Source organism: Polyodon spathula, chromosome 3 (assembly GCF_017654505.1).
Source record: "Polyodon spathula isolate WHYD16114869_AA chromosome 3, ASM1765450v1, whole genome shotgun sequence".
Classification (NCBI taxonomy): Eukaryota; Metazoa; Chordata; class Actinopteri; order Acipenseriformes; family Polyodontidae; genus Polyodon; species Polyodon spathula.
This window is the reverse complement of record NC_054536.1, coordinates 3,329,696-3,345,260: the sequence shown is the minus strand read 5'-3', so window position 1 is coordinate 3,345,260 and position 15,565 is coordinate 3,329,696. Positions and strand designations below refer to the sequence as shown.

The 15,565-nt window shown below is 37.6% G+C and overlaps 1 protein-coding gene across 3 annotated transcripts in view; it reads left to right on the top strand.

Moving 5' to 3' along the window:
- The window catches only part of LOC121310307 (limb region 1 protein homolog), a 139,215-nt gene that overhangs the window by 38,254 nt on the left and 85,396 nt on the right, over positions 1 to 15,565 (top strand). For all 3 annotated transcript variants that reach the window (XM_041243569.1, XM_041243568.1, XM_041243573.1), the window contains 6 exons: positions 3,714 to 3,794; positions 5,457 to 5,533; positions 5,821 to 5,898; positions 8,713 to 8,786; positions 8,990 to 9,080; positions 12,295 to 12,361. In XM_041243569.1, the coding sequence (XP_041099503.1) occupies positions 3,714 to 3,794; positions 5,457 to 5,533; positions 5,821 to 5,898; positions 8,713 to 8,786; positions 8,990 to 9,080; positions 12,295 to 12,361 (468 nt within the window). The remainder of the gene's footprint in view (positions 1 to 3,713; positions 3,795 to 5,456; positions 5,534 to 5,820; positions 5,899 to 8,712; positions 8,787 to 8,989; positions 9,081 to 12,294; positions 12,362 to 15,565) is intronic.

Genomic DNA, 15,565 nt, shown 5'->3' with positions numbered 1-15,565 from the left:
CCTTTGCACTGTTCAGAATCACAATATGGGGAATACGGCAGGATGCACTGTTCGAGAGGAGGGAGGGAGGGAGAGAGAGAGAGAGAGAGAGAGAGAGAGAGAGAGAGAGAGAGAGACTAGTGTTTGATATCCCGGCATCTTCCTTGCATCTAAAAAAACATAGCATATGAAGTATTGGGACACTAGCCAAACACACTTTTTAATATCAAGTCAAGCGAGCAACCAAGTGTGCAGATGTAAGTAAATAAAGAGACGAGTTTGTATTTAAAACGCGGAGGTAAGCAAGATTTCCCAGTTGATAAGAAAAGGAGATTGCTTTACTATTTGTAGGCTACACTTATTCTCTATAGGAGTTCTGTTTGGTAGATTTGCGTTTAATACCAAACAACAGAAGATTGGCTTGCTGCAATGCTTTGAAGGCCTGATGCAGTAATTGTAATCTCTTCTTTATCTGGCCTTGTTTGATCTTTCTTTGCCACTGTGAGTTTTCTTTTCCCTGCATTTGAAAACATCACGATATGCTGTACAGTGTGCTCAGCGTGCTTTGGCCTCTATTGGCATCTCTGCTAGATTGTTATGTTGATGGGTGATGTTGTTGTCTGCTTCTCTATTAACTGGACTGACATGAGTAGTGATATAACACTGCTGGAATAGTGGAGTGTTGAGTGTTCAAAACACATACTGGCCTAGTCCCCGTTCGAATCATGTGGATGTCAATCTGATGCTGATGGAAACATACGGGACAGATTTCAAATCGCTTTCATCTCAATCCCAGTTGCACAATAGAAACCAGGCATATGGTACATTTGAACACGATGCAGCCTGAAGAGAATAGCCTCAGGGTCAATATTTTGGCAAATGAAAGTGATAGAAATGTTTTGTAGGCATACAATATATAAGTAACATGTCAGGCTTTTACATGTGTTTAACATTTCTGCAGTGCATACTGTAGCTAGAATAGAGTATGGTGAAGCTGCACTACCCCAGATCCATGCCTTTGTGTACAGTGCACACCTGCCTCTCATGCTAAAACAACAGCAACAACATTACTGGCTTAATATCCTCCAAGCTTCCAAGATCAGAACAGGCTTTAACTTTGATCAGTAGACACTTCTTTCAGCACATTGTCCCTCTGTGCAGCTGCCCCATTGCCAGAGTGTAAATCGAGATTACACTTCTGATCAAGTTCCCGCTACTCCAGGGACCATGCTTCATGCTGCTGGTGAAGGTGCACACTTGCATTGATTGAGACTACTCAGTAATACAGTGAGGCAAGGTTTTAATAAAACATGTGCACAATTCAGACCCAGGTCCTTTAGCGTATTTCTTTTGAGGGGTAATTGAAAGATTATGCAAGGTTACATGTATTATATAAAGACCATGCGTGAATCCATGGTTTATACTGTATAAAAAAGTAAAGTGGAATTTGACAGCCCTGTTCTAAATGTCTTTTTTCAGCTACCAGATTGCATTGTTTATTATGCAATCATTCTATTAATGATAGAAAAGCTTAGAACATGGTTCTGTCTGCTGTAGTAACTGGTTTATTACACATCAGTGTCAGATTATGTGCTTCAGAGCATTCACTCATCCATTTTTGCATTGCATACATGATGGACCGTGGCTAATGATATGTCAAACAACAGTGGATGTTTATTACTTTTATTATGTCCTGTTCATGGCTGTTCACACAGTTTTGCCTATACAGAACTGCAAAGGAGAAGTGAAAAAATCATGTATTTGTAACTAGGTCTTACATGCGCATAGTATTGAAGGCTTTTTTGGACTGCTGTTGTTTTTTTTATTTTAGCACATACTGATAATATTGAATCGCTCGACTCTGGTGAAAGTATAAGCAGTTATTGGTTGGCATAATAATTATTACGTGAGCTTTTGCAAAAACCACATCAATTAAAACCGATTAGGAAAAGTATTCTGGAATATTACATGATGTAACCCCTTAAAGGGTGGAATTTAAAAGGAGAAATTGATGTCATAGACATCCATTGAGATCGCATAACATGAAACCAACCAAAACCCCAACAAATTTTACAAATTACCTCACGTTTCTATGCCACTGTTCATTGTCCCCTATCTGAGTAAACTGCAATTGGGTTTTCTTTTTGACAGTTTTTTATTTTTTGTAATACTGTATCAAGAGCTGGGAATTATTGCTCGGAGAATGTCTGTGAATTTTCAATACCTCCTTCCGTCTGTGCATCTGTACTTTTTAATACGACCGAGAATGCATATCAGTAAATCAATTGATCATAGATATGACAAGTGCAATCCAGGTTCTTACATCAAGTCACTAAACAAACAATGACTGCATTTCACTTCCTAATAGGTGCTTTGATTTCTATTTTTTAATGAGACCGCGCAATAGGGCGATACAATAGCTGCAAAGTTTGGCAGACCAATGCTTGGGGGTAACAATATGACTTATTCCTTCAAACACAAACGGAACAAAACAATAGCATATCCTGTCCTACATTTTCACTGTTTTATGATATAGGTCTTACCAGTCCTAATTTGCGTTAGTGGTTGCAAAATTTAGCCAATATACTAATAAGACAAAGTGCTGGTAGTTACTTGACATTTTTTGTATTTCTTCCCCCTGAATCCAAGGAGACGGGGTGTGGTAGGATGAAAAAAGACTTTTGATCGAAGTTATTGGCTCTTCACCTCTGTAACAAAGAAGGCGTTATTTTTATTGCACGCTAGTAACAGCGCAACACTGAACTAATTGGTGTTGCTCTGCCAATCCCCCGGAGGGGATGCAAATAGATACTCTTCCACTTTACTTTGAGGACTCAAACCATACTTCAGGGCTGGAAGAAAAACAGAGTATAACACATACATTAACCTTAAATGAGCTGCTTTGTGGTTTTCCTGGAGAATCCCTTTCTATTTTTTCCTGACGAGTCGAAGCATGTAGTGTCTACCACAAGAGCTGTTCGCTAGACAGCTCTGACACGACTCGTTTTGTATCCATGTTTGAAATCATAGTATAATCCATTAAAGGGGGATTATCAATCTGTCGGGGCCCCTAGAACAGGATCTGAGTTTTTAATAGGTGTGTACAAAATCCCACAAGAAAGTACGGGTTTGTTTTGTACTTAAAAAAAAAAAAAAAAAAAAAAAAAAAAAAAGACAAGTGGAAACCCAGACCATGTCTTTTTTAAAAACAGGACTAAGAGGGATGGTGTTGAAAAGACTAAACCATACTATAATAAATGAAGTTATTTATGCAATTATATTCAAACAGAACCTTGTACGTGCAATACAGTAGTTCATCTAGTATATGTCTGTCTGTTTTTCTATCTGTAATCTAATTAAATGTGTCCACACAGTGTTTTGCTCACTGTATGAAAAGTTAGCACACTGTTTTGCTCACTGTATGAGAAGTTAGCACACTGTTTTGCTCTCTGTATGAGAAGTTAGCACACTGTTTTGCTCACTGTATGAGAAGTTAGCACACTGTTTTGCTCACTGTATGAGAAGTTAGCACACTGTTTTGCTCATTGTGTTAGGAGTTAGCACACTGTTTTGCTCACTGTATTAGAAGTTAGTTCATATTGGCATGTCTTTAAGGTAGACTGTGTTTATATCTACCCTCCTAATATCATTTACTTGCCAGGGTTTGTGTGTTTTTTGGGGTTTTTGGTATGTATAGTATGTTAACATTGTGTTGATGGATTTTTTTTTTTTAGGGGTGACCTCACATTTCCAATACAACCCAGTAGATCTGCAACAGGAGCTGGACAGCGTAAGAAGCATGAAAAATAAACTGGGTGAGCCGTTTCTTACTGTCCACGAAGCATAGCCACGATGGGTATTAAATAAACTGGGTGAGCCGATTCTTATTATCCACGAAGCATAGCCAAGATAGGTATTAAATAAACTGGGTGAGATGTTTCTTACTATCCACGAAGCATAGCCAAGATGGGTATTAAATAAACTGGGTGAGCCGATTCTTACTATCCATGAAGCATAGCCAAGATGGGTATTAAATAAACTGGGTGAGCTTACGAAGCATTCTTACTATCCATGAAGCATAGCCAAGATGGGTATTAAATAAACTGGGTGAGCCGATTCTTACTATCCACGAAGCATAGCCAAGATGGGTATTAAATAAACTGGGTGAGCCGATTCTTACTATCCACGAAGCGTAGTCAAGTTGGGTATTAAAGCAGCCATGTCTCTTTGAATATTATTGTTTATGAAGGGAGTTGTTTTCTTCGGTCAGAGGCGGAATTCATTTGTTCTTTTTTTTTTTTCTAGAATCCTTTTAGCTATATTTTTAATTAAGGAAACTGTACATCTGAGCCTTGGGTGGAAGTGGCGCATTGTGGTGGTCGGGGGGGTTGTTGGGCCCCGGGGCCCGAGCTCTTGTGGGGGGGGATTACCTACATAGCGTAGTGGCCGAGAGTTGTGGCACCTTTAAGAGACGTTTTAGACCCAAAACTTTGGCAGTGTTGATTGTTCTGATCCACGGGATCCATGGAGTTTTTTTTTTTGTGGCACTTAAGAGATTAGACAAAACTTTTCAGTGATGTTTATTAAGTACATGGTGCAAACAAAATAATTCCAGTAAATATTACCTAATATATATTGCTATAGTTGTGTTGGTGTCCGGATTCTCCAATATGATAAATGGACACATTATGGTAAAGTTGAATTTTTGTTTTATTTAGTAATTTATTGTACGATATTGTAGAAAAATATTTATCAGATGCTTCTTGCAGATACAGCAATGCTGTACTTCCAGGTCAACTTCCTAAAGTGACATGAAGGAATGAAGTCCCCATTGAAAACCCGTCGGTCATAAGAAAAGCAGGGATTGGTACTCACGTTGTACTTTCTTTTTACTGATATTGGTACCAGTGATGCTGCTCTCTTTGGTTTGGTTTTGTTAAAATGTATCAAATTCCAGGGACGAACTGGCCCTGGTCGACCCCATCTAGTGTTGCACTCTTGGAAGGCGGGTTTCCAAAATGCCCATTGTAATTCCACCTGGCCATTTGGCCATTGGTCAAGTATCATTTCATGCACCGTCACTGATGATGGTAGCTCTGATTCCTATTTACAGCATTATCGGGTTATGTATGTTATGCATGTTACTGTCACAATGATAATATATTTGTTTTGGGAGGCAGAAGGGACTTGAAGCTTTTGAATTACTGTACAGTCAAAGTGTCTTGTACATTCCAGTTTGAAGCTCTTCGATTCTACTACTTCAATCCTGAACTCTAGGTGTTTGAGGCTGACATCATTGCCCATTTGTACTGTGAAATATTCAATTACTTTGGACATTAGAACCTGGTCTGGTAAGATCACCGAATATTAGGTCTGACATCTGATACATAAATTCACAAAGTTCTCAATGTGTAAACCTCTTTGTTACTGCATACCTCCCGCGAGAAAGTCTGAAATATGTTCCTCTTCTCCTACAGAAAGGCGGAAGAAAGCTTCCGCATGGGAGAAGAATTTGGTGTATCCTGTTGTCATGTTAATACTCTTGGCTGGAACAGTAAGCAATTTATTGTTATTTTTTTCTTACTCTTTTTTGAATGGCAAGATATCCTATGTAAGTAGAGGTGTCCTATTGATAGGGTACACTTTGTAATTTAAGGCTGCGTGGCGGAAAAGGTCGCTATAGTCGGATGGTTTGGGGGGGGGGTTTCTTTATTTTTCTTTATTTTCATGCATTTGTAGTTTAATGTTCAAGGGTTAGTGACTTTGCTGGAACCATTAAGTCATTTTAGTTTAAATGTGTTCTGTTAATATGACCAACTCTTTTAAATTTTTCTATTACAGACCATTTCAGTCCTTCTGGTTGTGTTCAACATCCTCTATTTGTTAGTTGATGAAACTGCAATGCCAAGGGGATCAAAGGTAAATAACACAAAGGCACACAGCGTGTGCTGTTCTCTCTGTTAAACACAATGCTGACCAGTTCATTATGGTGTGACTCTGCTTGTTTTGAAACTTTGTTTAAATACCGGGTATGCTTAAATGCATTGAAGTTAAAAAGCCAGAAGTTGTATATTATCTGATTTAAGATTTTTCTTTTCTTATCAGATATTTCATCAGCGTCAGAAGGTTGTTTTTTGTTTTTTACCATTAAGAATCATTTCACAGTACCTTGCAGATCAAACACTAGACATGTTATTGATTTGCAAAATGTACACAAAGCGTAATGTGTTCAGTCAAATATATACTTGGCATTAGTTAGGAATCTGTAAGCGCAAAATGTGTTGTGTGTTTAAAATTGTACAGCGTGTTCCACATTCCGTATTTGTATTAAGAAGCTTTACATATTCATTTAATGGTTAATTTTTTTTATTGCATGCGTTGTAAAAACATCTCGCTGGAGTGTGATTCTACGATAATTCAGATGTTAATGAAAAAATAAATAAAACGGAAACGATTTTTTATTTGTATTAAGTGTATCTTATTCAGGGCCATTGCATTCAGATTTCACGGTGCCATAGATCTAGTCATTTTGGTTTGTTGCAAATCCAGATGGTAAGTGGAGCTCCTTTGAGTTCCTTCCTTACAGTAAACGCATCTGTTTCAGGCTGCATCTAGAACTCAGGGGTCCATGGGAACCTTTTGTAATTGAAACAGAATAGGTCTTATTTCTGTCTCTCTGCAGTGCCTGTACCGAACATTCCATTTTTTTAGTTTATTTAACTATATTTTTTTTGGCATGACCCATGTGAGAAAATCCCCTAAATTACACATGTCATAAGTGATGTCAGCTTCTTGACAGCGCTGTTTGCTAAATGGTTATATGTTTGAAGAGCTGGATGCATTCCATTGCTCTGATCTACTGTCATGTGTCTGAGGTGTCCTCTTTAAAGCTAATCAATAGAGCTCTCCGTTTGATAACCATCTTAACCCGACATGTTGCTGTGTTTTCTTAGTTGTTCATGCACTGCCTAGAGTTCGTGAAAGGTAATCGGATTGGAGGTGAACATTTTTGTGTTTTTGCTGTTTTGAGAAATAAAAAAAGAGAGACTGGTAATCCATATACCTGTGTGTGTGTGTGTGTGTGTGTGTGTTTGTGTGCGCGCACATTATATTATATTATATAAAGAAAAGAAAACTAATTATTTGTCATGTCTGTATTTGAATGTTATATTTTTTAAATTGATAAAAATACATACATTTACACAGTCTGCTTAGAGTACTGAGGTCCTTTGGTTTGTATTGTATGTCATTCAGTCTGTTGCTGTTGCCAGTGTAATAACACAATAGTCAATAACAAAAGCGTTTCACTGCTTGTAACTAAGAGCAGTGACTGATCATGCAAGTTCTATTGGAGGCTGTATTTTAGGAATGACTAACTCATTTGATACCATATATTGAATATATAACAAATGTCATCAAGATTACCGCTTGAATGGATGCGTAATGTAATTTTTGTATTTTATTTATTTATTTTTTAAATACATTTTTGCCCACTTTTTTGAGTGCAGAATATGTCCAACTCGCTCATTTAAAACCTTTCTAAAATGACCATCTTTATGTAATGTCTCCTGCAGGTAGATTTTGTACCTTTTAAAGAGTGTGATTAATTAGTTCCTGTTTGTGTCATCACCACACGATTTTGTTTAACGTCATTTATTGGAAAGTAAATCCCTTCATTGTTGTGTTCCTAGCAGAGTGCCTTTTCAAGATGGTTGTAAAGCTCACTGTAGACATTTCACTTGTGCATGCAACTCGATTACCCAACTTCCAGGGCAATTACTTCTGAATATGTTGAGCTTAATATGAGAAAATCAAGTTTGTTTGCCCTTTATTGCCAGACATCTTTGAGAGCTTAAAGTATATTCAGATTCTTTGTTGGCAAGAGGTGTCTGATCTTTTGTGCTGTCTCAAAAACAGCAACCTGCGTTTCATATCTGAGTAATAAGATGATAGTTGCAGGAAGACGTGAAAGAACATGTTCAAATTCAATAAATATACAGCTACAACAAAGAACTTAAAAAAAAAAAAAACACAAAATTAATTTTTAGCTTCATGCCGATGCATCAAAAGAAGCTGCTCCCCTTTTGGTTCTTGTGGGTTTGAGCACCATGGACACTTCTGAATGTGCAGGTTTGCGTGATAATCCCAGAAATAAAGAGCCAAGTTGTGTAATGTAAACGGCAGACAGTGCCAAGGAGTCTGTCTTAGGAAACGATCTTGGGTAACCATTTTAAGCATCCCTGTGAGAGGAGCTTATATGTTTTGTAAGCTGCTATTTTAACTGCTAATATTTCACAGCCATGTTAGATGCCGACTTGGTATTTTCAGTGTTCTGGAAACTAACTGTACCCTGGACTTTTGCCTCAGCACTGCTGCCATATAGGGGTTCTACAGTCCTATGACCTATTCTAGTTTTCTAGAATAAGGACAGGACACGTTCAGATATTGTGGTGCAGAGCTGTGTTCTCTGTAAAAATGTATACCAGTCATTTGACATTCTATATGATTTGTGACTTGAGACATACTGCACAGAGCACACATGTTGCTTTTATATTGTTTTATTTTGTCAAAACAGCTGTGTGAGTTACCATTATATTAACTGATCATTTCAACTGGACAGGGGCTGGGTTTGTGCTTTTGCTGAAAAAAAAAAAAAAAAAAAAGTAAAAAGAACCATGGCTTTGTTCCCTCTTTTACTGTTGTTGGTTTTCACGGATTCTCTCTTTTTTTCAGGAGCGGGGGATAGGAAGTGCTTCCTTGTCCACGTTTGGATTTGTGGGAGCAGCACTTGAAATCGTCCTGATTTTGTATCCTTTCTGTTGTGTTCTGTGCTCTTGCCTCTCTAGGGTCTGGTGACAGGACTGTGTTACTAATCAAGGGTGGGACAAGGCTGTGGATTACTGGCTCTAACACTTGTTTTGTTTTGAAGAAGATAAATAGAACTTTAAATAGATCTGTTGCATTAGTATGTTGCCCCAGTCTTGTTTTTATTTGTCCTTGATTTTCACAGCTATCTAATGGTGTCTTCTGTAGTGGGCTTCTATAGCCTGCGCGTCTTTGAGGAGCTCACGCCCAGGAAAGATGACACAACCATGACAACGGTAAGGTAGGCTCCAGGTGCTCATGTATTTGGGCCTTGTGCTTTGTTTTTTTTGCCCATCCAGACTAGCTGTCCTTCAGTAATTGCTCTGAATAACTCATTTGCGTGGGTCAATATTTGTTTGCGAGCTGCGTAAACACCAAGTGGAAGGTTTTCATGAAGCTGAATGAGTGGGAAAAGTTTGGTTTGCATGGTGCCCATTCATTTGTAAATAGCTTGGGATGGTGAGGCTTCTTAACTAGCCACAGCATTTCAGTGAAATGACTTCTACAAAGGAAAGAACCTGGTAATGAGCAACTTCAGAAGTACTAATTGCACAATCAGTGGAATCCGTTTAACTAGAACATAAGAACATAAGACTTGCTCGTTTAGTTGTTAGTAGCTTATTGATCCCAGAATTTCATTAAGGATCCCAGGGTGTCAGCCTCAACAACATTACAGGGGAGTTGGTTCCAGACCCTCACAATTCTCTGTGTAAAAAAGTGCCTCCTATTTTTTGTTCTGAATGCCCCTTTATCTAATCTCCATTTGTGACCCCTGGTCCTTGTTTCTTTTTTCAGGTCGAAAAAGTCCGTTGGGTCGACATTGTCAATACGTTTTAGAATTTTGAATGCTTGAATCAGATTGCTGCGTAGTCTTCTTTGTTCAAGACTGAATAGATTCAGTTCTTTAAGCCTGTCTGTATATTACATGCCTTTTAAACCAGGAATAATTCTGGTTGTTTTTCTTTGCACTCTTTCTAGAGCAGCAATATAGTTTTTGTAGTGAGGTAACCAGAACTGAACACAATATTATAGATGAGGTCTTACTAAAGGGAAGTAATGTTTAAACTGTACAATGCACTAGTAAGACCTCATCTTGAATATTGTGTTCAGTTCTGGTCACCTCGCTATAAAAAAGATATTGCTGCTCTAGAAAGAGTGCGAAGAAGAGCGACCAGAATTATTCTGGGCTTAAAAGGCATGTCATATGCAGACAGGCTAAAAGAATTGAATCTGTTCAGTCTTGAACAAAGAAGACTACGCGGCGACCTAATTCAAGCATTCAAAATTCTAAAAGGTATTGACAATGCCGACCCAGGGGACTTTTTTGACCTGAAAAAAAAAACAAGGACCAGGGGTCACAAATGGAGATTAGACAAAGGGGCATTCAGAACAGAAAATAGGAGGCACTTTTTTAAACAGAGAACTGTGAGGGTCTGGAATCAACTCCCCAGTAATGTTGTTGAAGCTGACACCCTGGTATCCTTCAAGAAGCTGCTTGATGAGATTCTGGGATCAATAAGCTACTAACAACCAACGAGCAAGATGGGGCGAATGGCTTACTCTCGTTTTGTAAACGTTCTTATGTTCTTATGTTCTTAATGCGTTGTAAAGTTTTAACTTTACTTCCCATGATTTAAATTCATCACTTTTCACAATACATCCGAGCATCTTGTTGGCCTTTTTTATAGCTTCCGCACATTGTCTAGATGAAGACATTTCTGAGTCAACATAATCTTCTTGGTCTTTTTCATAGATTCTGTCTTCAATTTCAGTATCTCCCATATGATATGTATAATGCACATTTTTATTGCCTGTGTGATACCTTACACTTTTCTCTCTTAAATGTCATTTACCATGTGTCTGCCCAGTTCTGAATGCTGTCTAGATCATTTTCAATGTTGCTGCAACGGTGTTTGCCACTCCTCATATTTTTGTGTTGTCTGCAAATTTAACAAGTTTGATTACCATACCAGAGTCTAAGTCATTAATGTAGACTAAACATATCAGAGGACCTAATGCTGATCTCTATGGAACTCCACTGGTTACCTTGCTCCATTTTGAGGTTTCTCCTCTAATCGGTACTTTCTGTTTTCTCCATGTTAATCACTCCCTAATCCATGGAAGAAATAGTTCTAAATGTATATATTAGTAATTAAGAAATCTCACAGTCGTCATCATCATATATTGTTACACAATGAAAACAAACCTGGTCTAAACGATGAATCCACCAGACTGCTTCCCCCTGGAATGATGTAGTAGTACTGAGCAAGATAAGAGTGTCTGTAACAGAAACTGCTGGATTATATTCTGTGCTACGCTTACATTGTCTCAGGCATTAGAAAGGTAATCATTTTGGGTATAAAGCAACTGACAGCTGATGTGAATGAGTGTTATTTGGTTTGATTTATTTACACTTGTTGTCAAATGTTAACCTTATTTTGCTCTTGGTTCATTGTATCATTTTGCCAAAGAGCGTAAAAAATATTTTTTATTAATATTACAGATATCTTTCGGTTTTGATTTATATCTTATATTGATCAAGAGACAGCTTCTTCTAGCCTGTTTTTTTTATTTCCTCTTGGAGAATCTGTATGAAATGGTATTTGCAGTTTTATTCAAATTTGGATTTAAGTGCAAATGAAAAAGCTAAAATGCTAAAATCGTTGTCTGCTTCAAGTGTAATTTGTAATCTCCATGTAGATAGGTACATTATGTAAATCATTCCAGAGGGATTGGTTGGAGATCTAGGCTCTCCTTCGGTGCCACAAACTGTTTCGGATTCAAATGACCTGGTGACAGTTTTTAATTTCTCAAGTCAAGGTGCTGTTTTGCATTATAAAGTCCCCCCCAAAAAGGTTCTGCCAAAATCATCTGCCATCAGGGGTTTAGTGTGAATCAAACTATATCAAACATTAGTGGATTGATTTCCATTTTGTAGATGATCTACTGAACAAAGCTTAGGCCACGAAAAATAAGTTTAATTTCTCATCAACTACCACATGTATCATTTTATTGCTTCATTGTTTTATTATTATTTATTAAGTTGTGGGTGTGTTGTATAACCAGCCGTGAGCTTGTATTTATTTCAGTATACTTTTGCATTGTGTGTGATTTCATGTCCTCCCAACACAAATGCAGGGCAATAGTAACCAGTCATAGGCACTAGTGCGTTATACAGCAGAATGTTGAAAACTCTAAAACAATGTTCAGTCTGAAACTTTAATAGAGTACCGGTGATATTGATATGCCATGCAAGTAAAGCTTAAGCCCTGCAGCGTTTCAAGTTCTGTACATTATAAGGTGTTTGGTCTGCTAATTGTGCTCTTAAAATTAACCTGAACAATCCTGACATATCCCCCCAATAGCAACTGTTCTATATTAACATGCATGGTCTGTACTTATAAGTGATATTGCAAATTGTAGCTAAAGTGGTTTTTCTTTTCTAAACAGATCATTGGCTGCTGTGTGTCTATCCTTGTGCTGAGTTCTGCATTGCCAGTTATGTCAAGAACCTTGGGTAAGTGCTTGCATAAGCCCATTAAAATAGCGTTGATTATTGGTGGAAAACTGTCTCCTGCCTGTAATTTACAATAAGAGTCATGACAATGAGACCTGCTTACTGCTGCTAGAGAACTGTAGTGCCTGCAGTGATCTGACTCACTTTGCAGACAGGAGGCAAGACTACCACAGAGTTTACATTGTAGACTTGTGCCACAGTGGAGTTAACTCCAGCGAAAGCAAGCACCCACGAACTCCCAGTCCCTAGTCTCTCTCTCTCTCTCTCTCTCTCTCTCTCTCTCTCTCTCTCTGTATATATATATATATACACACACACACACACACACACACAGTTGTAGTCAAAAGTTTACATACCCCAATAGAAATTTATAATTTTTACAAATTTCTCAAAAACAAATAAATTATAGGAAATATTTTTCAGCATTTTTTTTTTTTGCAAGATTCCACATATGATCATTCAAAAGTATTCATACCCTTTGATGCTATGATAGTATTGTCTACAGGGTACTAGAAATTTCAATTTGATAATGCAGAACTCAATTCTAGAAAAGTATTGAAAATACTGGATTGTAGGTGAACATTCTTAAAAGGGTTAGGTGTAAGGTGATTGCTGTCATTACCAATAAGTGAGTATGGGACAAAGTAAAGAGCTATTGAAGACCTTAGGCACAAAATTATTTATTGTCATAAAGCTGGAGAATGATACAAGAAGATTTCCAAGCATTTGAGTATCCAGCTATTGTTTCTATTATCAAGATGTACAAGACTCATGGTACTATTACAACGCTCCCTTGGTCTGGAAGAAAGAATGTTCTTTCACGAAGAACAAGTAGAAGAATTGTGAGGAAGGTTAATAACAGTCTGAGATTGACTGCCAAAGATATTCAAAGTGAACTGGCTGCAAGTGAGACTGGGGTTTCCATTTCAATAATAGGTTGAGTATTGCAAGGTGAAGATCTCAATGGTTACAGGCCAATGAAAAAGACACTCTGAAAAACATCACAAGAACAATCGCTTAAAGTTTGCAGAACAGTATTTGAATAATGGATATGAGTTCTGGTCAAAGTTTTTGTGGAACAAATATCAAGCCATTTCGTCATGCTGATATTCATTACGTTTGGAGAAAGTCTGGTGAGGTGTACAAAGAAAATAACACCATTTTACTATCAAGCATGGTGGTGGTAATATCCTTCTGAATGATTAAAAAATAATAAAACCAAGGTTCTGGAATGGCCAGTCAAAATCCTGGTCTATTTCAATTGTTTTACTAATGAATATACCTAATGTAAAATATCTACAGCAATGCTGGTATTTTTGTACAGACACAGATGCATATTTGAGTGCACAGTATGTGTTGGAAATTACTTTTTATACAATTTTATGGGAGGAGCGCATCGTATTAGTGTACTTTCTATAACAAAAGCAGACAAAATTGGTGGCAAAGGCACACCACTGTTTTACATCAACAAACTAAATTCTTCAATAGTTTACCATAGAGATTGAATGAGGGAAAAAAGAAAAAAGATGGAACAATTAAAATGAAGCTAACAGATGCACGGACACAGCTGTCAAAACAGGATTAATGGTGGATATTAGAGTACAGAGTGTCATGTGGTGCTCTACAAAATATCAACATGCATTGCTTTACAGGCTTTTCCAAGTGGCATTCAATGGATGAAAATAAATATATGCGTTAAACAGATTCATTGAGTCTGTGTGATGGGAAAGGTAAACTGGTCAAAGCTACTGTTATTCTCATTTGCACATGGAATGAAGCAGTGGTGCACAGATTTCATAATGGGAAATAATCCAGCCGACAAACCAGCAACAACAAAGCTTTAGTGTCTGCAAATGCATCAGTTTGAATTGTAGGAGACTTCATTACTGTACCCTGTGACACTGACATTGCAGTAGTAGTCTTTGTTGTTGTTAGATAACCTGGAGAGACTACAGTGAAGCTGATAACCACAGTGGATCAGGATTGCTCACAAGTACAATATGAGAGACTACAGTGAAACTGATAACCAGAGTGGATCAGGAGTGCTCACAGGTACAATATGAGAGACTACAGTGAAGCTGATAACCACAGTGGTTCAGCAATGTTCACATGTACAATATGAGAGACTACAGTGAAGCTGATAACCACAGTGGATCAGGAGTGCTCACAGGTACAATATGAGAGACTACAGTGAAGCTGATAAACACAGTGGACACAGAGAATTTTAGAGGTAGAAAAAGTTTCCGTACACAGGTGACCTATGTGGTAACAGGGTCCTGGGAGACAGTCAACATGGTTTTAGGAAAGGGAGATCTTGTCTAACTAACTTGCTTGATTTTTTTGAGGATGCAACATCAATAATGGACAATTGCAAAGCATATGACATGGTTTATTTAGATTTCCAGAAAGCTTTTGAAAAAGTCCCGCACAAAAGATTAATTCTCAAACTGAACGCAGTAGGGATTAAAGGAAACACATGTACATGGATTAGGGAGTGGTTAACATGTAGAAAACAGAAAGTACTGATTAGAGGAGAAACCTCAGAATGGAGTGAGTTAACTAGTGCAGTACCACAGGGATCAGTATTAGGTCCTCTGCTATTCCTAATCTACATTAATGATTTAGATTCTGGTATAGTAAGCAAACTTGTTAAATTTGCAGACGACACAAAAATAGGAGGAGTGGCAAACACTGTTGCAGCAGCAAAGGTCATTCAAAATGATCTAGACAAGATTCAGAACTGGGCAGACACATGGCAAATGACATTTAATTGAGAAAAAAGTAAGGTACTGCACACAGGAAATAAAAATGTACATTATAAATATCATATGGGAGATACTGAAATTGGAGAAGGAATCTATGAAAAAGACCTAGGAATTTTTGTTGACTCAGAAATGTCTTCATCTAGACAATATGGGGAAGCTATTAAAAAAGGCAGACAAGATGCTCGGATACATTGTGAAATGTGTTGAATTTAAATCAAGGGAAGTAATGTTAAAACTGTACAATGCATTAGTAAGACCTCATCTTGAATATTGTGTTCAGTTCTGGTCACCTCGCTATAAAAAAGATATTGCTGCTCTAGAAAGAGTGCAAAGAAGAGCAACCAGAATTATTCTGGGTTTAAAAGGCATGTCATATGCAGGCAGGCTAAAAGAATTTAATCTGTTCAGTCTTGAACAAAGAAGATTACACAGCGACCTA